This window comes from Balaenoptera musculus, chromosome 13 (assembly GCF_009873245.2).
Source record: "Balaenoptera musculus isolate JJ_BM4_2016_0621 chromosome 13, mBalMus1.pri.v3, whole genome shotgun sequence".
Classification (NCBI taxonomy): Eukaryota; Metazoa; Chordata; class Mammalia; order Artiodactyla; family Balaenopteridae; genus Balaenoptera; species Balaenoptera musculus.
This window is the reverse complement of record NC_045797.1, coordinates 12,283,008-12,306,519: the sequence shown is the minus strand read 5'-3', so window position 1 is coordinate 12,306,519 and position 23,512 is coordinate 12,283,008. Positions and strand designations below refer to the sequence as shown.

The window sequence follows — 23,512 nt, the reverse complement described above, 5'->3', positions numbered from 1 at the left end:
GGACTACGAACCCCACGTATAAAATCTTCTCCATTTCCCCAAGGAGCGGGGGCACAGTTCTTGAGGTGTTAGCCTACTGTGTCTTCCCTTTGCCTGGCAAAGAAAATAAAAAGCCTCTCTATTTCTTATCTTCCAATTCTCTGTCTCCGTGTTTTTATTCAGCATCAGTGCACAGGGAGCCAGATTTGGCAACAATATCAATACTCAGCGATGCCCGCTGCAATTTGGGAATCCCACTCACCTCTTCAGTCTTTTCTCCTTCCTCTGAGACAAGCTCTCTGTCTATCTCTTAAATATTTCGTTATTTCTCTCCTCTTTTACCTCCAGTCTCAACTGGATTTAGGGATCTTTATTCAAGTATTGAATAAAGTATGACGGTGCCCACTGTTAATTTCTAAAATTTTAAAATACACTGCAGCTTAATACCCATGTATTTACTTTTCTCAGTGGGTCAGTAGCCCTCACAAAAGCACAGTTGTCAGTCCCAACATAAGGCCTTGCTTTTTCCAAGCTCTTCTTTTAAGAGACATAAATGTCTGCAAGTTGCACCATATTCGGTCCCGGAAATATTGCATCGACGATTTTATCAGACCATTTTCCTCTAAGCCAAGAAAGAGCTGGGGTCAGAATAGGGCACTGGGTGACTGAAATGAAAGGGCTGAAAGAGGTCAGAGCAAACTGGAAGGAGCGGTAACACCAAAGGTGAGCCGGCAATGGTTTTGGCTGCACTGGGACCTGTATCCTCACAATAGTTTTGGCTGCACTGGGACCAGAGCCAGCAGCTCCCTTGCCTCCCAGGACCCCACACTCTCCATGCTTCCCCTACTTCCCTGACTTCCCAGTTGCCTTTACCCACCCCCCTTCCTGGGCACCTGCCCTCTGACCAGTGGGTTTGCCTACCAGGCCCTCTCACCCACTCTCAAGTCTTCCATTGCTAAGGATTCCACAACACCAGCTCCAGCCCGCTGTCTCTTCTGAGCTCTAAATGCATGCCTGCAACTCCCGCCCCATAGTCTCCTCCCACTTCACAGCCTTTTCTCCAAGTCTGCCACCATTTCTCTCAGAATGTGGTGCCTTGGTATTCCTCGCTGCTCCTTCCAGAATATGGATAACTCAAATACATCAACCATCCAAGTGAGTAGTTTTCTTGGGGCTGTCTATCTTCCTCACACCCACGTCTAACCAATAACCAAGTCATGTAGATGCTACCTTCTAATAACATCATTTTCTCTCCACCTCCACTGCCACCACCCAAGTCCGAGCCATCCTCATCTCTCACTGGGAGGATTCAATAGGCTTCTCCCCTCATTTGCTTTCTCCCCTTTAAAAACACAAACCTGATCTTTTAAAAACACAAACCTGATCTTTTAAAAACACAAACCTGACTTTACCTGCTTAAAATATCTCAAAATGCCTTCAGAATAAATCCAATGTCCTTAGTATGTTTACAAGGTTGTCAGTGACCTGGCCCTGCCCACCCCTTCACCCTCAACTCATACCACTTTGCCCCTCACTCTTACGGCTTCTGCCAAACTGGCCCTTTTTCAGTTTCTCTAATACACAATAGTCCTTCTAGCTTCGGGGCCTCCACGCATGCTGTTCTCATTGCCCCAGACATGAATCTCTTTCCATACATCTACCTGCACCTTCATCTGGCTAAATCCTCCCCTTCCTAACCATTAGGTTGCTTTCTCAGAGAGACTTTCTGTGACTTTTCAGAATAGATTAGGTTCTCCCCTCCCACTGCATATATTGATATCTCCATACGACCCTTTTCTTAATAACCACCCCCAACTGTGATCGTGTGTGCAAGATATGGCTTCCCTGCTACCAGAGATGCTCCATGAGATTCAGAACGGTGTTTCTTTTCATCACACCTCATTCTTCAGCTCCAAACATGTCCCTGGACCAAAGATCCCCATCTTCTATGAATGAATGAAAGAACTGATAACTTTAATAAGTATTCCAGTCTACTATACTCACTATAGACAAACTTGCATTCTGCTTTAAATTCCTTTGACTGTAACCTGATTTTTGGCAAGCCACATTTGACATTCCCTGCAGCAAATCTATGCTTTCCATTCTGCATCACGGAGAGACCGGGACTAGTGAGAAAAAGGTCTAAAATTCCATGGATGGAGGAAGGCGGATACATCCCAAAGAAGAGACAGCCTGAGCAAATGTGGAGAGATGGGAGAGCGTTGGACCTTTGGAAAGAAGGGAAAGGAAACTAACACTAAACTGAACGCTCTTATAAACACAACCTCATTTAATCCTTCTAAAATCCTGTGAAGGAAGAATTACCAGTCCAGGTTTACAAAGGAGGCAACCAAAGTTCTAAAAGTTAAGGAACTTGCCCAGGGCCACACGGTAGGAGAGACAGACATGAAATGTTACACCTTATGCTTTTCCTCACCCTATTTCCTCAGCCTGGACTATCCATTCTCCACTATCTAAATCTAATTCTTCAAGACACGGCTAAAATGCAGCCTTCAGGAAGCTTCCCTAATTCTTGGTGTTAGCTTCAGTCACTCCCTTCCCTTCTGTCTGTTTCTGTCTCTACTACAGCACTTCTTTTATTCTGCTTGTGCTATTGTCATCTACACGGGTCTTGCCCACAGGTTCCAAGCCTGTTAAGGGCCAGTGGATTTCTTTGCCGCCTCTTTCCCATGGCTTCCAATACAATGCCTTACACATGATGGAACCGTGAAGCAGGTTGTCAAGAGGGCTCCAGGAAGGCTTCACGGAAGTAGGATCACCTTTTCCCCTCTGCCTCCAAGTCCTGCTCCTGAGTCCAGGCTCTCTTAGGCTGCACCTTCTCCTCCAGGGGAGCCACAGTGCTTTGACCAGCCCTGCAGGGAATATAATGGCCTACTTGGGGACAGCACTGGATGGAAGACCTCCTGGATGGAAGAGTCCAGAAAAGGGGAAATTAAGATCCTATTTTTTCCTTGGCTATTCCTTTTTTTACCAAAATACTCCAACACTTGTCCAGCCTTTCAGGCTCAGAAACCTAAACTTCCTTTTCTTGAGGGTAATCGAGGGCTCACATGGTCCTCCATGTATATCAAGCTTTCTAGAAAACAAGCCTGAGTCATCATCACTTAACAGATGGAGTAAAATTGCCATTTCCTTCTAATTTAGCAGCAACTGTTATATATTTCTGTACTAGAAAAGGAACTTTTTCCTATATGTACTCAGAGTGACAAATCAAATTTGCCATTGAAGTAATGAAAAAGCACGTATCTCTTTGTGACTCAACTGTACGTGTGACTGAGAAAGATTCTACAAAGGATAGTGAGGGGACTTCCCTGGTGGCGCAGTGATTAAGAATCTGCCTACCAATGCAGGGGACGTGGGTTCAATCCCTGGTCCGGGAAGATCCCACCTGCCTTAGAGCAACTAAGCCCGTGTGCCACAACTACTGAGCCTGAGCTCTAGAGCCCGTGAGCCACAACTACCAAAACCCACGTGCTCTAGGGCCTGTGTGCCGCAACTACAGAGCCCGAGTGCTGCCACTACTGAAGCCCACGCACCTAGAGCCTGTGCTCCGCAACAAGAGAAGCCACCTCAATGAGAAGCCCGCGCACCGCAATGAAGAGTAGCCCCCACTCGCCGCAACTAGAGAAAACCCACACGCAGCAACAAACACCCAACACAGCCAAAAATAAATAAATAAAAATATATAAATTTATTTTTCAAAAAAAGTTTAAAAAAGAGAGTGAGGAATGAGTCCAGTGTGGGCTCTATGTAACCAAACATAACATTTCAAGAGCACAGAGGTGCCATGAGGCAGAACATGGTCGTGTTCAGGGTAGTCATGAAATATGGAATGGGCAGCCAGGGCTAGAAGCCTAGTGGTCATTCAGTACAACTTCCTCCCTTTATAGATAAGGAAGGCCCGGGGAAGGTGTGGGAATTGCCAAAGGTCACGCAACTGGTTAGGGTCAGGGTCAGAGTCAGATCCAACTCTCTTGCCTCTCCCACCACACTGTTTGCCACACCTGCCACTCCACACCCTGCCTGGGCCACAATTGCTCTAATCAGGGGCCCATCCTCTCCAGCAGCCAGGAGTTCATAACAAAGGGAGGGAGGAGAGAATCATGCACTGGGCATGGGACCTTTGCAATTGACCGTTTGCATGCATAAGTCAGTCTCACATCATATTAAATGCTCATATTTTGTTTATAAAAAATGCTTTGAAAAATTATAAAGTACCATCTAAACATTAGAGCTTTAATGGAATTATTATGTGCTTTGATTCTGGGCTGTTACTTCAACTTTATTATTGGCTATTTCGTTTTCACAGTTAATTGATCTTTATATCTGGAATTGGAACTTGGCTGAAATGAAAACATCTGATTACGTTCTTGATTGACCTTAGTGGAAAATTCATCTCCCAGAGGGTAAAGAATGTGACCAGAAGAATGCTAATCTAGACACACTTCTGTCCAAGAAGAAATCGATTATGTGAAAGAGGAATTTTGAGAAAAAAATGCATGTCACTTTGGAGTTTGTGATAAAGGAAGGACAGTCATCCATAGTAGTAGTCAGAATAGGTTAGGCTGTACCAGAGTAACAAATAAGCCCTGAAATCCCAGTAACTTAACACTAAAGCAGGTTGTTCTAGTCTCATACATTTACAGCCACACCTCATGCATTTGTAACTACACCCTCAGGAACACATGACCTCTGAAGTTGCTGCATCAGGGGAAGTTGGCAATGACAGAGGCACATACTGACCATCGATTGCATCAGCCTAGAGGTGTAACATACCACGCCTGACTTCCTGCTCACAGGGCATTGGCCAGACAAACCGTGTGTCCCTAATCTAACTGCAAGGGAGATCAGGAAACGAAGATAGACATTTATCAAGTAATCCCACAAATGAGTAGATGGATATTCGATTTGCATGGTCTACCAAATATATGTTCCTTAGATTTCAGGAAAGCAAATATTGAAATGCTTGGAGTATCTCATCTGTATCAAAACAAATGTATACATGCCTTGGAAAAAAAAAGACTGAAAGGAAATAATAATAGTGAATACTTTTTTTGAATAGTTATTCAATTGTTTGGGGGTTTCATTTTCTTCTTCTCTCTCTTTTTTTTTTTTTTTTTTTGTATTTCCCTAGCAATATTTAATCAACATGTGTTAGAATCCAAAAAAGTAATACAAGTTTTTTTTTAATTGAGAAACAAGTTCAGGCCAGAGACAACTATGACTCCTATAAGGAAAATGACTCAAAAGAAAAGGAAATCCCTTAAGAATACACTTCTAATTAGACAGTCAAAATTAGCCATCAAGAAGAAAATGAGAGAGAGGCATAGACATGACTGTACCACACAGGAAGCTTTCTGATGAACTACGATTTTTAAAGTGTGTCTGTGAAAGTGAGAAAAAAGGACACAGAGCCAATGGAGAAGGCAAAGAGGGGGCACAGCCCTATTTACCACCATCTCAAGAGAAGAAAGAGAATTTAGAAACAATAAAAGCACATACATTAGGGAACAAACAAGCTTAGGGGAAGAAAGGGGATCACAGCTAAATGGGGATTTGCTGGCTGACGATGAAACTGCCCCTCCCTGATCCTGTCAGCTTGAATTTCTCCATCTGCTCCAAGCCACAGCCATCCCTATGCTCTCCAAGTTCCCAGAGCACTTGCCCAAAGTTTACCCAAAATTAAATGGGTAAAGACCTTAGTGGGGTCAACACAAGGCACTGCCCGGCTGGCTCTTGCCTCCCTTCCCACCCTCATCTCACCACCTTCTTAACCGACCCTCAACTCTGGGCTCCAGCCTCAATGCCCTGCTTTCATTTCATCATTTGACTCCCATGACTTTTTCTCTGCCTGGAATGTTCCCTCTTCCCTTCCCATTGAACTACCCACTCCCGATCTCAGACTAGCTCCTCTGTTCAATGCCCTCCCAACACTTTTAAATCAGTTTGTACATGTCTACTCATATAGGGGATTACTGATAACACTTTTGCTGTCAGCTTCCAGGAGAGCAGAAACCATAGCTGGTTTTGCTCACTGAATGGGGTTTCATTTTTTTAATTCCTTTTTTACTTACTAATGAGGAGCCATAGAGAGATTATAACTTCACCTTACCTTTCTTTTTTTTTAATTAATTAATTTAATTTATTTATTTATTTATTTTTATTTTTGGCTGTGTTGACTCTTCATTGCTGCGCGCGGGCTTTCCCTAGTTGCAGCGAGCGGGGGCTACTCTTCGTTGCAGTGCGCGGGCTTCTCATTGCAGTGGCTTCTGTTGCGGAGCACGGGCTCTAGGCGCGCGGGCTTCAGTAGTTGTGGCTCGCGGGCTCTAGAGCACAGGCTCCGTAGTTGTGGCGCACCGGCTTAGTTGCTCCGCTGCATGTGGGATCCTCCCGAGCCAGAGCTTGAACCTGTGTCCCCTGCATTGGCAGGCGGATTCTTATCCACTGCTCTACCAGGGAAGTCCCTTACCTTTCTTTACTAAAGAGTCAGTGTCACTAGATAGTGGGATATTTTGAACTAGAAATCAAGAAACAGCGAGTTTTCATTTTTCGTTCCCACTCTCATCATGAACTCTCCATGTGACCTTGGGACATCGACACTCCCCCTCTCTGAGCCTACTTCCTCTTTTATGAAGTGTTTAATCTAGATAGTGTCTGAGGTGCATCCTTCTCCAACATATCATTCTAGGTCCTTCGATAGACTAACGAGACAAAGCAGAAGAAATTAGAAATTAACAAGAGCAAAGGAAAGGAAGAGGTCACACACTACGGAAAAGAGAATCCCTCATGGTTGATTGAGCCTCGGCTCTAGAATCTGAATTCCATTTCGGCAACTTGGTAACTTTGCGATCTTAGACAGATTGCTCCATCTCCCTGGACCTAGACTTCCTCTTCTATAAATGTGATAAGAATACCGACCTTGCAGATTTGATTATAGTATTAAAGGAGATAATGTTTTATAACACCTGGAACCTCAAAGACTAGGTTACCTGTTAGATCCTTTCCTCTTTCCCACTAACTGTCATGGAATTTAAAAGCAGATTATAACTAAATAGAGCATGAGTTGAGACAAAAAATCTCTGCATGTGATGGTTTATGCACACTTTATTCCTCTGAAGAGGGTTTCCACCATCTAAAAAGAAATCATTGCGTTCCCTGAAAATTCACACAGAGCTGTGTTTCTCTCTTCAATCAAGCACTCTGTCACCCTGTCACATCCAACTACATGCAATGATTTTAATGTTGGCTCCCAAGATGTTTACAGATGATTCCTGTCTTCGTGATACAATGACAAGCGCATTACCAAAGTCCCCATTCAGACTCCACCATGATCATGTACTTGATTACGCTGATCGCCTTCACCCCCTTCCTGTATTTCCAAAGAAAAAAGTGAGATTTCATTGGAGAAGAAGAGAGGAAAGCTATTTCAAACCATTTCTTTTTTTATCTTTTGTTTTTTTCTTTTTTACAGAGAACCTTAGAATCACTGAATGATAGGCTGTTTGAGGCAGGAAAGACCTTTAAGGACAATCAGTTTCAGCCCTGTCACTTGGCGTTGGTGGTGATAAGAGACTGCAGCATCTATATGCAGTGGAAAGAGAAGCTTGGACTTGGAATCAGAAACCTGAGTTCAAGTGCTGGCTCTGCCAGTTTTGTGACCGTAGGTTGGTCACTTAACCTCTTCAAGGGCCCTCAGCTGTGAAAGGGCATGGTAATCACGGTCCCTCGTAGGTAAAGTGAGGAGCCAGTGAGACAGTGCGGGTGAGAGTCTTTGTGAACTATGTAAAGCAGTTTTCAAATGAAAAGCACCACCGTGACTGTTAGACCCACAGCCTCCAAGCTCATAAAGCGTATCCAGTCACCTACCAAAATACTACATCCTCTCATCCCGCATACCTATATAATTTTTTTTTAAGATTTAATTTTATTTATTTTTGGCTGCATTGGGTCTTCGTTGCTGCACACAGGCTTTCTCTAGTTGTGGCGAGCGGGGGCTACTCTTCGTTGCGGTGCGCGGGCTTCTCATTTGCAGTGGCTTCTCTTGTTGCAGAGCATGGACTCTAGGCATGCGGGCTCAGTAGTTGTGGCTCGTGGGCTCAGTAGTTTTGGCACACGGGCTTAGTTGCTCCGCGGCACGTGGGATCTTCCCAGACCAGGGCTCGAACCTGTGTCCCCTGCATTGGCAGGCGGATTCTTAACCCCTGCGCCACCAGGGAAGCCCCAATACCTGTATAATTTTGTGAATCATGAAAGAAAAATACTGATGCCCAGCAAAACCCCTGGCACAGAATAAGGGCACAATAACTTTTTTCTGAATGATTTAGATAAAAATGACTAAAGAAGGATCTTTGAGGCCTCCTCAGAGTCAAGAAGTGGATACAGGAAACCACCCAAATTCCCAGTCGCAGGACAACTCGCAAACACCCTTGGGGCTCTAGTATGTTCTTCTCTCTGTTCCCTAGAAAGAGGTGGTCTGGTGCTGAGAATTACTTGCAAGTCAAACTTTGTTCACACTCACAGAAAAGCACATTCCCCAAAACAAAGCAAGGGCTTCTCACTCTCTAAACCTCACCCACATGTTTGTTCTTTCTTTAAAAACCAGTTTCCAAAAAGGTCATGTGCAGGAAAAAGTTAGGTGAGATTCAACCTGAGTTGACTGGCTAGAAAAAAAGTTCAGACCCTCCTTGAGAAATTCAACAACCACATTTGAGGAATTTTCTATGACAGAGATGTGACATCGGCCAGGATGGGTGTTGCCACTGATGGTGGAACCAACAGTATTTTCCTGGATTACCAAAGAGGTGGTATGTATTCCTCCCAGAAACTGAACCCACTCTGGGTTTCAGTGGAGGCCTTCACCTGAAAATGTCCTCCCTGTTGAAGTTTCAAGTCATTATTTTCAAAAGAACTATATTTTCTTCAGTGAACTAAGGCATTACAATGATGACTATACAGGGTCCCAAGTGACAGAAGCCATCATTAGTGCTGTTATTATTTTTGTTTAATTGTGTCTCCATAGCAGCCCACATTCACTATGTGCTTTGCAATTGTTTCTTAGTAATAGTCCTCACAAGATCTGTAGGAGGCAGAGGGGGTAACGAGTGTTAATATTTCTGTGTCGCCTGAAAGAGAAGCACAGACGTAGAGAATCAGCTGCCATCACCCTTCACAAAAGGATCTATCCAGAGACACCCAAGCTCATCCCAATCTGGTCCTACATTTACATTGCCTGCATCCAGGATGCCAATTATTCCTGTGACTCTTATTTATAACTATTATAACACCAGGTCTGTGACCAGGAGGAACTGGACTGGACAATAGAATCAGAAGCAGAGATTTTGCACCTAGGACAGACCTTAATGATCACCTAACCAGCCTCATGATTTACATTAAACAAGGCCCACACAGCATACTTGACTCAACTCACACCAAACCACTTTACTCCTCGTCCTTTTGAGCTTTTCTGCTTTTTAATATCATGTTGCATTGCGGTGTCTTGCCTTCCTCTCTTTACTTTTTATATTCCTCCTCTACCCTCTTTTCCCATCCATTTCCTTTATTTAAAATTATATGGCTTAAACGCCAACCAGGAAACCTGAAACATTTATCTGCTAAGAGTCTGGTGTTCTGCCACCTGAACTGGGCCAGCCTCAGGATACTGAAAAAGTCTTTGATGACGACAGGCAGGCAACACTGAATCAGCATCGTGTATAAGAGTCCCTGAGTCCCTTCCTTTCTCAATCTCCATTCTTTTTTTATTTTTTATTTTTTTTGACCATGCCACACAGCATGCAGTTTCTTAGTTCCCCGACCAAGGATGGAATCCAGGCCCCTGCAGTGGAAGCGTGGAGTCTTAACCAACGGACCACCAGGGAAGTCCCCCAATCTCCATTCTTGAATCCAGCCACTGGCTTCCAGCCTTGTCCATACCTCCCTGAGTCTGCAGCTATCCTCACGCATCTTGGGTTAACCCTAGAGAAGACCATTCTTGTCTTTGGGCTCTGGTAGAAGCCAAACATGGCCAGGAACAGAGTTTTCTCCTAAAGCTCTGTCACTTCTGTCCGAAATGGATTGACAGTATTCAGAGGAGTAAAAGGATTGACTTCTGTGATTGACTATCATTTTTCTCTCCTCTACCCTGCCCTAACCGGGAGGTTGTCACCCCATGCTCAGAGTGATGTATGCCTGTATGTATGATGTATGAGTGATTGTACTCAAGCAGACCTCCCTCTTCAGAAAAGATGGATCGTCTTCCCTCAAGAGCCACCCCTTAGCTGCCAGGGGGCTGCCAAGTATTCCATCAATTCATACTCAGCCCTGGGGTTCAATAAACAAATTAAGCCAAAACACAAACTACGACTCCTAAGCGCCCCTCCAACTCTAACCATCTACAATTCTGCTTTTAGGAGTTCTCCCTCCATCCCCCACCAAATACTTTTAGAAACTTAAGTTTCCTGTTCTTCTTCCCTTTTTCTAAGACTACATGTTTATAATTGTTTAGAGCAAAGCAATAAATAAATGAACCAAGTCAGAAACTCCTGGAATCTCTGCAAACACTATGATCAAGTATATTATTTGTCATTATTTTGGCCAGTATAAGGTTGAATGAACTTAAAAAAATACAAAGCAGAATTTTTCCCTGTGAATTTCCAGTGGTGCAATCATGGCCACACCCACTCCAGAGCAGACAAAAGACGAAGAAGGCTGACTGGGGCTATAGTCACCACACGGAAAGAGAGCAAGTCATTTCACTGTCGCTCACTCGAGTCAGCAAAGGTATCGTCCTTAGCACATCTTTGGCTCTTAAAATATTTTTTTGTTTTTCTCCTTGGCTGTGATCTCTCAAACTGCCTTCTCTGAAGCTAAAGCCTCTTCCTTCCTTTCCCATCCCTCTCTGGTTTGGTGTGTGAGTTAGAATCACAGTCAGATTTCAGAAAATGATTCTCTCTACTGGTGGGAAATTGGGGGACAGAGGAACTGGTTTCATATGAGGGCACTGGAGGGTGCAGCCAAGGCTTTCCTTGGAGGGAATCTCTACAACCAAAAACTATTAGGAGAAAACTGGGAATTTCTAACTCTGTCTCTCTCTTGCATCTGTGTAAGGTAAATATCTCATCCTGGTTGGGGTTTTTTGTTTCTTGTTTTTTACTTATTCAAACTTTCATTGAATGCCTACCATGTGCAGTGCATTGGGTTGGACACATAAGGGTTACCAAGATTCTAAAAGAAGTTTACTGTGTAGCAGAGGAGGCAAATACATATGCAGGTAATTCAAGGGAGTGAAAAGAAGAATGCTGAGTGTGAGCTAAGTCATTCATTAAATGTCTCAAGAAACAAAAGAGGAGGTGGTTCTCCTTGCTGGCATCCGGTTCAGAGGCTGGCAGGGCTGACAGCTACTGGTGTTCTCTGTTGCAGAAGTGAAGATGGCCAAAGTCCCTGACCTCTTTGAAGACCTGAAGAACTGTTACAGGTAGGAAAGAGATTCTGTTTCTTGTGATTTAATGAGGGGTTCAAGGCACATTAGAATCCAGCTGGGATTACTGTAACCAGCATGGGGCCAGACCCACAGAGGCTGTAAAGGTGTGTCCTACCTCTGAAGTCAGGGCAGGTTCAGTGAAGACCCAGGGAAACAACATCCAGCGTGTAAACTGAGGTGAAATTGACAGGGAGGCAGCCATTTTTTAGAAAGATCACTTTTAAGGGCTGCTGAGTCCTAGTGGTTTTCAACATCTACTTAGACACAGCTTCATTCTGGTTCACATGCCCTGATACAGTAAGGAGTTTTAATGGATTGTCAGAAAGAGAAACCTTTCTCAGGAAAACTTCTTGATCTCAATCTGGAATAGGACATGGCTTCACAGCAATTTGAGCATATGAAACATACACAGTCAATCTCATTCAGACATAGGAGAAAGATAATGAATAAAAAGTTAAAATTATAGAACACTTTAAACCAACAGGGTATTCCCATTACCTATTAAGATACACTAACCACAAACTAGACTATGGAAACGTTGCCTGGATATTTTGCAAAGTATAAATTATTAAATCTGTTTTAGTAAATACATGAAAGCAAAGTGTAACCTATAACCTATTTGGTTCAAATTTAAATGAGGTGCTTCAAGAGTATTTCTTCTCTCTTGAGGAGCTTAACATTTTTCCCCGAAATTCAATTACAACTCTTCAATTGGTTAGCCAAGCCTCGTTTTTATAGATAGAGCACAGGTAGAGTTCAAGGCCTGGCCCTATGATTACTAATTCCAAATTATCAGGTACAAATTACTGTATAGGTATGTATGCACAGAGGTCCTTAATTTTCAAAGATGACAGTAATGGCCGTGTGTCTGTGTGTTACCCAAAGCTAATATGGTTATTAAAATATGTTGCCCAGTGACTGTAGTGATATAACAAACAGAATTAAATTCTCATCCTCTTGTTTAACAGTGAAAATGAAGAATACAGTTCCGAAATTGACCATCTGTCTCTGAATCAGGTAAGCAAATGACTGTAATTCTTACGAGATTGCTGTGTTTACGCAGTATTTTCTCTACTAGTATAACAACGGCTTGAATCTTAGATGCTTTTGTTTTACCTTCCCTAGAAGTCCAGAGACATGCATTTCTTCATTATAAGTGAGACCAACTGCCTCTTTGCACTAACAGTTGATGGCATCGTTCATGGTCACCAGATTTTCCCAGAACAGAGCAAGAACTAACCGGAAACTCCAAGAATGGAGTCTCCTGGGTCAGCTTTCAATCAGAATGTTGGTTATGCCATCCTGGGACAGCCCCTTTGGGCCACTTCACCAGGGGTCTGTCTCCTTAAGTGACCTGTTGTTGACACCTTCTCTAACACCAGCTCCAGAGATTAGAGATAGCCCTCTAAGTGTAATAGCCCATGAAGCTGAGGTGGAGGAAGCAGACCAGTTGAAAGTAAAAAATCTGCAGCCATTCACATACTGTGTTATTTTGCTAGGAGACCACAAATAGGTACTGCTTTGTGTGTCTTCGGTACTGGTTCTAAAAGCTATACCTAGAGGAGTATTTCTAAAATATTTGAGCATTGTCAAGTAGATGTTTAACCTCCTGAGGGGGAACTGACTGGAAGACTACCACTCACTAAGATCACTTGTAGACCTGTTTCATGACAACATGTCATTTTTTTTTACTGAAGTATAGTTGATTTACAATACTGTGTTAGATTCAGGAGGAGAGCATAGTGATACAGTTTTTTTTTTTCTGATTATTTTCCATTATAGGTTATTACAAGATACTGAATATAATTTCCTGTGCTATACAGTAAATCCTTGTTGCTTATCTATTTTATGTATAGTAGTTTGTATCTATTAATCCCATATCCCTAATTTGTCCCTCCCCCCTTACCTCTCCCCTTTGGTAACCATAAGTTTGTTTTCTACATCTGTGAGTCTATTTCTGTTTTGTATATAGGTTCATTTGTATTATTTTTTAGACTCCACATATAAGTGATATCATATAGTATTTGTCTTTCTCTGACTTACTTCACTAAGTATAACAAGATCTCATTTTTGAGTCTGTGGTTGGATGACAAAGACCTTCCCAGAGATCACATCTTTTCAGGGAAATCCTGAAAGGAGGGATGGGAGGAAGTGGGTAAAGAGGAAGGAGGCAGAGGAAAAGGAAAGGGGGAAGGAGAAAGGAAAGGAGGAAGGAGGGAAAGACTAATGAAACATGGGTTACCTAAGACCAAAATGGACATCCTTCTCTCTAAGTCTGGTGCATAAAACTCCTATTATAAAGGAATCTCATTCTATGGCCATGGGCAGCCTCTCAGTTTCCATTTTCCTTCCTCACAGAAGTCCTTCTATGATGCAAGCTATGAACCACTTCATGAGGACTGCATGGATAAATTTATATCTCTGAATACCTCTGAAACCTCTAAGACATCCAAGCTTACCTTCAAGGAAAATGTGGCGAAGGTGGCAGCCAACGGGAAGATTCTGAAGAAGAGACGGTTGAGTTTAAATCAGTTCATCACCGATGATGACCTGAAAGACATTACCAATGATACAGAAGAAGGTAAGGGGTCAAGTGCGATAATATCTTTGTTTTCTATTTTTAAGCAAATGGGGACAGCAGAGTACAGGGGAAAATAAAACCTTGAGTAACAAGAGGGCAACCAACCATTCGTCTGGTAACTATAAGAAAGGAAAATTAGTTTTTATCCTTCTCCAGCGGGAAGAGGTCAGCAGTGGCTTGAGTTTAGCATACCTGCTCACAGACTCACTTCGCGGCCATATTCTTAAGGTCATGTGACTTTTAGCCTTTCGACAGAAAGCAGTTATATACTGTCAGTGGGTGACTTCCACTGTGGAAGTTATGCTCCTCCACATACTAAATATGTCTCCTTGGGCAAGTTACTTAACCTTTCTGTACTTCAGTTTCCTCTACTGTAAAATGGAGATAATCAGAGCCCCTAACTGTTGTGAAGATTAAATGAGTCGATACTTGCAAGCTTCTGGACTGAAATAATGCCTGGCACATAGAAAATACCTTAAAAATGTTAGCTATTATTGTTATTATTAGTATTATTACTACTACTATTTTGTTAATACTACCAACACTACTAACTTATTAATGGCTGCATTATCTCTAACCTTCACAACAATCCTGCATTCTTGTTTTATATATGAGGGAACTAAGCTCAGTGAGATAGTGACCTGCCCAAAATCTCACAGTGTGTTAAGTAGTAAAGTGTTAAACCAAATCAGTTCTATCTGACCATAGAAGTCATGATTTTTCTCCCATGCCTTCACTATACAAGCCTCCACATGAAATATAAACCTAATACTTTTAAAGTAACAGCTAAACATTAACACATGTTCACCTAGAAAACTGGAAAATACAAGAAAATACAAGAATGAAAATTAAAACCACTCATACTACCCCTCAGAGTTTACCACTGCCAGCACTATGTTACTTTCCTTAAAGTCTTTTCTATGTACATACACACACAGGAATATACATGTTAAACATTATTAGGTCAATTACATACAATTTAATATCCAACTTTTTTCATTTGTCAATAAATAAAAGACATTTTAGAGCTCCAGTTTTTTACCATTATAAGTAATGTGACAATGAATAGCCATATCAGTAAATCTTCATTTCTATCATTTATTTCCTTAGAATAAAAAATTCCTGGAAGTAGAATTATTCAGAGCCATGAGGATTTGTGAAGCTATTGACACATACCCCTGTTCGCAAAGGTGGTAGATAGAAAAAACAAAATTAAAAATATTTTTTCAAAAAATAAAAAGAAAGGTGGCAGACTATGGAGAACAGTATGGAGGTTCCTTAAAAAACTAAAAATAGAACTACCACACGACCCAGCAATCCCCCTACTGGGCATATACCCTGAGAAAACCATCATTCAAAAAGAGTCATGCACCACAATGTTCATTGCAGCTCTATTTACAGTAGCCAGGACATGGAAGCAACCTAAGTGTCCATCGACAGATGAATGGATAAAGAAGATGTGGCACATGTATACAATGGAATGTTACTCAGCCATAAAAAGAAACGAAATTGAGTTATTTGTAATGAGGTGGATGGACCTAGAGTCTGTCATACAGAGTGAAGTAAGTCAGAAAGAGAAAAACAAATACCATATGCTAACACGTATATGTGGAATCTAAAAAAAAAAAAAAAAAAAAAAAATTGTTCTGAAGAACCTAGGGACAGGACAGGAATAAAGACGCAGATGTAGAGAATGGACTTGAGGACATGGGGAGGGGGAAGGGTAAGCTGGGACGAAGCGAGAGAGTGGCATGGACATATATACACTACCAAATGTAAAATAGATAGCTAGTGGGAAGCAGCCGCATAGCACAGGGAGATCAGCTCGGTGCTTTGTGACCACCTAGAGGGGTGGGATAGGGAGGGTGGGAGAGAGATGCAAGAGGGAGGAGATATGGGGATATATGTATATGTATAGCTGATTCACGTTGTTATAAAGCCGAAACTAACACACCATTGTAAAGCAATTATACTCCAATAAAGATGTTAAAAAAAAGAAAAAAAAGAATGGTGGCAAACATTTAGACCTCCACCTCAGTGACATATAAAATTCCTAGTGGATTCATTTTTTTCTCAGAGTGCATTCATTTGAAAATATAGGTGGAGAATACAAGGAGTCTTCCTGGTTACTTACAAACCTCCAAACAACCAAAAAAGTTGTACAAGTAATCTCTTAAAAAAAAAACTATTGCCTGAAGAATCGAAGTTTAAAAAGAAACAAATCAGTAACCACAGGGATAATCCTAGAACCAATTCTGCTGACAGGGTGATTTCACTTCTCTCTCAGTTTCCTCACCTAGACTGGGATATTCTTCATGTCCCTTCAATAGCTTGTATTAGAGCACTTATATCATCTATGTTTGTACTTGGACATTAATCTGAGCTCGTGATAACGGTTTTAGAAATCATCAAGCCCAGATCAGCACATTACAGCTTCCAGAGCAACATGAAATACAACTTTATGGGGGTCATCAAACAACAATGCATTCTGAATGACGCCCTCCATCAAAGTATAGTTCAAGATTCGTCGGGTCAATACCTCATGGCTGCTGCATTAAATAATCCGGATGAGGCAGGTAAATGGACAATTCTGTCATCTTCCCCCACCCTTTTAATTTCTATATTTCTTTTAAGCTTTCTGCTTTTAACGAATAAACCTCTCTAGATTCCTGGCTTTGCACGATTTATCTAGAATAGGATGAAGAACATCACACCCCGTAAAAATTCTGGGCAAGGACAGGAACTTCAGCCAAATCTGGAAGCTTTAACAAGAGAGAGGTGTCTCAGCTATGAAAGCTCTAAATGCAGTATAAAGCTTTCTGAGATACTATCTCCTTTGGTTCTCTGAGATAGTCTTATCCTTGATTTTAAAGGTAAATAAACGGAGCCTCAGAAATAGTCAGTGACTTATGCAAATGTACTCAGAAGCCAATGAGGAGCCTGTTGATCAAACTTCCAAATAACACCAAACTAGGAAGAATCATTATCTTTTATTTATTTATTTATTTATTTATTTATTTTTCCGCTGTGTTGGGTCTTCATTGCTGCACATGGGCTTTCTCTAGTTGCGATGAGCAGGGGGCTACTTTTCCTTGTGGTGCTCGGGCTTCTCATTGTTGTGGCTTCTCTTGTTGCGGAGCACGGGCTCTAGTAGTTGCAGTATGTGAGCTCAGTAGTTGTGGCACACGGGCTTAGTCGCTTCGCAGCATGTGGGATCTTCCTGGACCAGGGCTCGAACCCGTGTCCCCTGCATTGGCAGGCGGATTCTTAACCACTGCGCCACCAGGGAAGCCCAAGAATCATTATCTCTGATAACATAATTGTGAGACAAAGTAGCCAATAAGCTGCAAATATGTTCTGAAGAATGAAATTTAGGATGCAAGAAATTTTGTCACAACAATCCAGTTTCCATGGTGTACATATTTTAGCTTAAGGACATGTCATCAGTAAACAAAATTATCTTCAGAGATCCAAAGAGGCTACTTTGTGATAAACAAGCAGGGCTCTTTCTGATTGGATATATTTCAGCTAACATGCTTTCCACTCTAAGACATTTACAAATTATTTTGTGTTCTACTTTCCTACTTAATATTATTTCACACAATTTTCCCACATATTGACAGAGTATTTGTATTTGCCATTTTTAATGGCACTAGAATATTCGATCATGTTGCTATGCTGGTGCCTTGGGTTTGCTCTAAATAATTCAGTTGCAAATGTCTTTGTTTAAATTATTTCTTTCTCTATGAGCTTATTTCTTTGGAACGTATCCCAGATGCTGGATTTCTAGGCATAAATAATTTTACAGCTCTTATTAAGCATTGTTCTCTAAGGAAAACTGAACTACTTTTCACTATCCTTAGCAACATATGAGTGTATCAGCTTCTAAACCCCTCCATTTTACTCATGACTTCACAAATTCCAGGGTCTTATCCCACTAATATAATTATAAGAGGTTCAATAAATATGCAGCCTTCAAGCATTCATTCAACATAGACAATTCTAAAGCCATTAACCAAGTATTTACCTGCTTAGTGAATAAGGCAGACATCGTGAAGGATACAAAGATATATAAATTCCATTCCTGACCTTCAGGTACTTACACCGTAGTTGGGGACATAACTGCACACACACACACAGAGCATCTTTTTTTATATATATATAAATTTATTTCTTATTTATTTATTTTTGGCTGCATTGGGTCTTCGTTGCTACGTGTGAGCTTTCTCTATTTGCGGCGAGTGGGGGCTACTCTTCGTTGCAGTGCACGGGCTTCTCATTGCGGTGGCTTCTCTTGTTGCGGAGCACGGGCTCTAGGCACGCGGGCTTCAGTAGTTGCAGCACGTGAGCTCAGTAGTTGTGGCTCGCGGGCTCTAGAGCGCAGGCTCAGTAGTTGTGATGCACAGACTGAGTTGCTCTGAGGCATGTGGGATCCTTCCGGACCAGGGCTCGAACCCGTGTCCCCTGCATTGGCAGGCGGATTCCCAACCACTGCGCCACCAGGGAAGCCCACACACAGCATCTTCATAAACACTTGATTTTACACAAATACAATGGATTTACTTTTTCTTTTTTTTTTTTTTGGCTTTTCTCTTTGCCAGTGAAATTTGACATGTGTGCTTATATACCAGAAGAGGATCTTCAATGTCCTGTGACTCTAAGAATCTCAAAAACTCTACTGTTTGTGTGTGCTCAAAATGAAGACGAACCCGTATTGCTTAAGGTCAGTTGTTGTCAGTCTCCAATTTACCTTCATTTACAACCCATCCATTTGTAGATGATGCCGAGAGGCAGACACCCCTAGCAGGATGGCACAGTCCTCTTTTCTTCCTTCAGTCTTCCACAGTCTTACCTGCCCACCTGCTTTCCCATCCTACTTCTTACCCACTACATTCAGAGGCAGTTCTAGGCAGGATCTGTGAGAGAGCAAGATGGAGGTGGCAAAATTACATAAAAGGTGAACTGCCTTTTTCTTCTTTCTCTTTTCCCTGCCTGGTCCTATTCACCTCCCATCCCTGGACATCTGTTTATTCCATCCCTCTTTGAGCTTTACTGACATCTACTATCTGACCTACGTGACAGTAGGCTTTAGGACAAGGGGGCCTGCCTCCAAGAGTGTCAAATAAGCCACTGAGATCACAGAGGATTAATCACCTGCCAGTGGGTACGAAGCAAAAGCTGGGAGCCAAGGCTCAAACCCTGGCCTTCTGACGGCAGTGGCTCTCTCTCTTCATTGGTGCCAGTTTTCTCTCTCATCCCAGCCTCATCTCTACTACCACATTCCCCTCCAAACATACAGACACACACACATGCCCACTAGAGCCAAATGTTTTCTCCACTGATTAGTAGGTGACCCTTATTCAGTAAATGTGTAATCCAACCCCTGCTCCCACCCTAACTAGGATTTATGTGGATGCATGTGTCTCTCTTCCTGCATCAAGTCAGATGAAAGTGATGTCTAGAGAGTAGGGCAGTAGCTTCATTCGTGAATTCATTCAACAAACATTGTTTATTGAGAGCCTTCTATTTTTCGAGCAGTGTCAACAGCTCAGTAGACGGTGGTGAGCCAAAGCCTTATAGAACTCACTCTTTTGAAGGGCACGGACAATGGACGAGCCAAACAACCATCAAAAAGTGCAAGATGCTGTAAAGCCAATGAACAGGTGCTGAGATAGAGAAAGTGAGAGCATGCTTTTTAGACAGAGCTCCCTAGAGATGAGAGCTGCTGATAGGAGAGAGCATGCCATCGGGGGGGGGGGGGGGGGCATTCCAAACAGAGGGATCTGAGTGCACCCAGCCCTAGAGCTTTACAAGGCCAGCTTCAAAGATCAGAAGGGACACCCAAGGAGCTGGGACACCCTGAAAAAAAAGAAAGACAAGTAGAGGAAAGGACTTCAAACAGGGAAGCATCCTGACTTTACTTATATTTTCTAACTCAGAGAATAGATCAGAAAGGAAGCAATAGAGAAAATCCGATTAAGATGTGGTAGTAACAGTCGGGGTGGGCAGGGGGTGGGAGTTGTGAGACAGGCGGAAAGACGGAGACAGAATCTGGCTATATTTTGGAGATAGAACCAACAGGAGGAAGAGGGGAAAACTGGGAGAGAAATAGGTTTGAGAAATAAAATCCTTTTTGACATTGAAAAACCCAAGGAAACCTCAAAAGGGTATTTAATTCTTTTCAATTAAAAGAATAGAGAAGAAGCATCTTAAGTTAGAACTTGAATTTTGTTTTTCCATGAAACTACTGTTAAATTTTTTTCATACTCACAAGAGGAACAAGAGGAGTGTCGTCTAAAGGGATCACAATTTTCAAAAAATTGTATTGAAAGGATTCAGCTTCTGACATGTCTGGGAAGTTGTGTGTGTGTGTGTGTGTGTGTGTGTGTGTGAGAGAGAGAGAGAGAGAGAGAGAGAGAGAGAGATTTGGGTTTCTTTAGTCTTCAATTGTAGACTTAAATACAGAGATAAACATGTCTAAATTCTAAATTTTTTTCCCAAAGTATGTTTTGCACATTTAGAGGTCAAAAGGTTTCCAGGTCTTAGCGTCCCTAGTGCTCATATCTCATGCAAAATGCTCTATTCCCATGTTCAGGCAGGACAAGAAGAATGTTTCACCCTACCTGTCAGGATACAGTGAGACACTAGTGTCTTTGGCGATCTTCATGATGACATTGGATATCTCTCCAGTTAACTGAGGAAATCAATTATTATGAATAGATGGGGCCATACATCTAACAGGCATGTAATAAATGCTTTCTGAATGAACAAATGAATGAAGAACCTATATCATCATGTTACCTAGTCATAGTCCTAAAGTGCTGTGTTTCTCACGAAGACCAAATGCCAAGGGATTGAGCATCAGTTCTTTTTTTAGCATCTTCCTGTTCTCTAACAGATCTTTGTTTTCCTTACCCTAGGAGATGCCTGAGATACCCAAAACCATCAAAGATGAGACCAATCTCCTCTTCTTCTGGGAAGAGCATGGCACTATGTGCTACTTCAAATCAGTTGCCAATTCAAAGTTGTATTTGGCCACAAAGCAAGAAAAACTGGTGCACCTGGCAAGGGGCCCACCCTCTATCACTGACTTTCAGATGTCGGAAAACCAGGCTTAACTGTGGAGTCTACTTACCTGTGAAGTGTTGACAATCTGTGTGTACCATGCACATGGAGGAGTCAAATCCTGCACTCTTAGTCACTTGCTGAGCATGTGCTAAGCCTTTGTAATTCTAAATGAATATTTACTCTCTCTGTAAGAGAGGACACAAAGTCTAGTAGAACCAACACTAACATATAATGTTGCTTGTTATTTAAAGAACACCCTATGCTTTGCAAACTACCAATCATTTTAATTATTATTATATTATATTATTGTATTATTATACAATCTTGGGAGGGCCAGGGCTACTGACCGTGGCTACCAAAAAGGCTCTATCCATATTACAGATGGGTTAACTAAGGCATAAGAATAGTAAGAAATACCCACAATAGCATTTGGAATGAGAAGCCGTGGGCACAGGATTTCATTCCAACTGCTTAGCTTCTGCTTTTAAGTTGCTGATGGACCCTTTATCAAATACTGTAAGTTTCTGGGACCTCAGTTTGATCATCTTCAAAATGGAGGGAATGATGGCTATATCCTTCCTGCCTCAACAGTATTTTATGCCAATCCATGAGCTCGTTTTAGTAAAATACTTCTTGAAGCTGAGCCTGAAGAAGAAGGCAAAGCATGCAATGTTATTTTAAATTATTATTTATTATACTTATATATTTATAAATATTATTTCTAAGATAATTGCAACATATTATTATATTTATGGCAATTCTTTGCAATCTCTGAGTATGCCCGTGTATCTTCAACAATAGTAGACAGTGTTTTCCAGGCTGAGTGAGTTTCAGGTACTAAGGCACTTTGATCCAAGTTGTGCTTTTTCCATTGCTGTGAAGCTCTGTATTCTAGTACCTGGGAGTTCTGTAATTATGATAATAAATTTATATTAATTACCTTGTTTGTTTGAACTGATAATTGGCCAAAATCTTTCACTCCTCTGCCTTTGTCACTCTTGTGTCATTCAATTTCACCTGCTCTCAAGTCCTACTAGCTAAAATGGGATGAACCTAACTTTGGCAACCACAGGACAACTGTTATCTCAACTTTCTTTTCTGGAACATAAGCAACGTTTCTTCTAGGTTCTAAAAGTTGTGATCCAATCGTAGTGTTACATTACCATCAACAATGTGAACTGATACATTATTATCAATCATAATTGAATATAATTTAGAAAAAAGTAAATCTGGCACATAATTACGTGTTGTCTTAATCATTATTTTACAGCATGGTAATTAGGAACAGATAATAAAAGTAAATAACTATAAGTAGTGTTACAAAACCATACCAAGATTTTATGGTTTTTCTCTCCCCTTTGTTAGCTTGCCAGTATGCATAAAAGGCATAAGAATGATAATATTTCCGGGTTCATTTAAAGCTCATATTACACACAACACATGTGTTCATATGTCCATACAAACTCACACATTCAGAGCCACATTAAGGACTAATGGATCCTTTTGGAAAGCATGGATACAACGTATGTTGAGTTGGAAGAAGTTGAAATCAAGAGAACTTGGAATTAGATGTGGGAAGTAGTGGAGAAGGAGTAGTCCAAGATGACTCTCAGTTTCCTGCTACTGGAGAGTGGGTGAGCAGTGGTGTCTTAATCAGTATTTTTGGTGGAAATATGGAGTTCTAGGATGAAATATAATGAGTACCATTTTAGACACGTAATTTGAGCTACTGGCAGGACACCCAGGTGCAGATGTACAATGGGCAGATGATGATGTGTCTGGAACTCAAGAGAAGTTAGAACTAGATACAGACTTGGAAGACATCAGCAGGTTTTTAGTAGGTAAAATCCTAAAAATGACATCAGAGAGAGAAGAGAAGAATATGATGAACACTGTTGGTTGTCCACCCAATAACCATCGCCCATCTTCCTTACTGACAGAACCCTGACTTCATGCAGAAGGAAATATGTCTTGAATTGGCTTAGACCAACTGGACTCAAAGAATGAGTCCAATTGGTCTGAGCCAATCATGGTCATTCTGTCCTCCCATGATTAAGTCACGTTGAGTTAGTCCTGTCTAATGAGATGTCTGCCGGGGGCAATTTCTGGGAAAGATTTTCTACTCTGATAAAAGAGCCATGTAGAAGAAAGTCTTTTTTTTCTTCCTTCCTTCCTGCATGAGACATGTTCTATGAGGATGTAGAGCTTGGAACTGTGCTAACCAGCTTGCGCTTGGGAAGACACAGCCACACGCTGAGGATGGCAGAATGGAAGGAGAAAAAGAATCAGCATCTCTGATGACGTTGTTGCACTAAGAATCTACTTACTGCCACACTTTAAGACCACAAGAAACATTATTGCGATTTTATTTTTTTTATTTTTGGCTG

General features: G+C 41.7%; 1 protein-coding gene across 2 annotated transcripts; it reads left to right on the top strand.

The window, feature by feature from the left end:
* Window positions 1-10,734: 10,734 nt before the first annotated feature.
* Window positions 10,735-22,037, top strand: IL1A (interleukin 1 alpha). Of its 2 annotated transcripts, none has more exons than XM_036872301.1 (7): window positions 10,735-10,776; window positions 11,416-11,470; window positions 12,445-12,493; window positions 13,835-14,057; window positions 16,460-16,633; window positions 18,659-18,780; window positions 20,978-22,037. In XM_036872301.1, the coding sequence occupies exons 2-7, from the start codon at window positions 11,424-11,426 to the stop codon at window positions 21,173-21,175; spliced, it is 813 nt and encodes a 270-aa protein (XP_036728196.1). In that variant the 5' UTR covers window positions 10,735-10,776; window positions 11,416-11,423; the 3' UTR covers window positions 21,176-22,037. The 2 variants fall into 2 exon arrangements, with proteins under 2 accessions (XP_036728196.1, XP_036728197.1); XM_036872302.1 differs by lacking the exon at window positions 20,978-22,037 and adding an exon at window positions 20,653-20,899.
* The last annotated feature ends 1,475 nt before the right edge of the window (window positions 22,038-23,512 follow it).

Bases quoted from the DNA above. Each gene is read 5' to 3' on its own strand.
- IL1A (XM_036872301.1), top strand. From the start codon at position 11,424: ATGGCCAAAGTCCCTGACCTCTTTGAAGACCTGAAGAACTGTTACAG. The intron at 12,494-13,834 runs GTAAGCAAATGA...CCTTCCTCACAG, and splicing joins ACCATCTGTCTCTGAATCAG to AAGTCCTTCTATGATGCAAG. The intron at 16,634-18,658 runs GTAAATGGACAA...TCTCTTTGCCAG, and splicing joins AAATAATCCGGATGAGGCAG to TGAAATTTGACATGTGTGCT.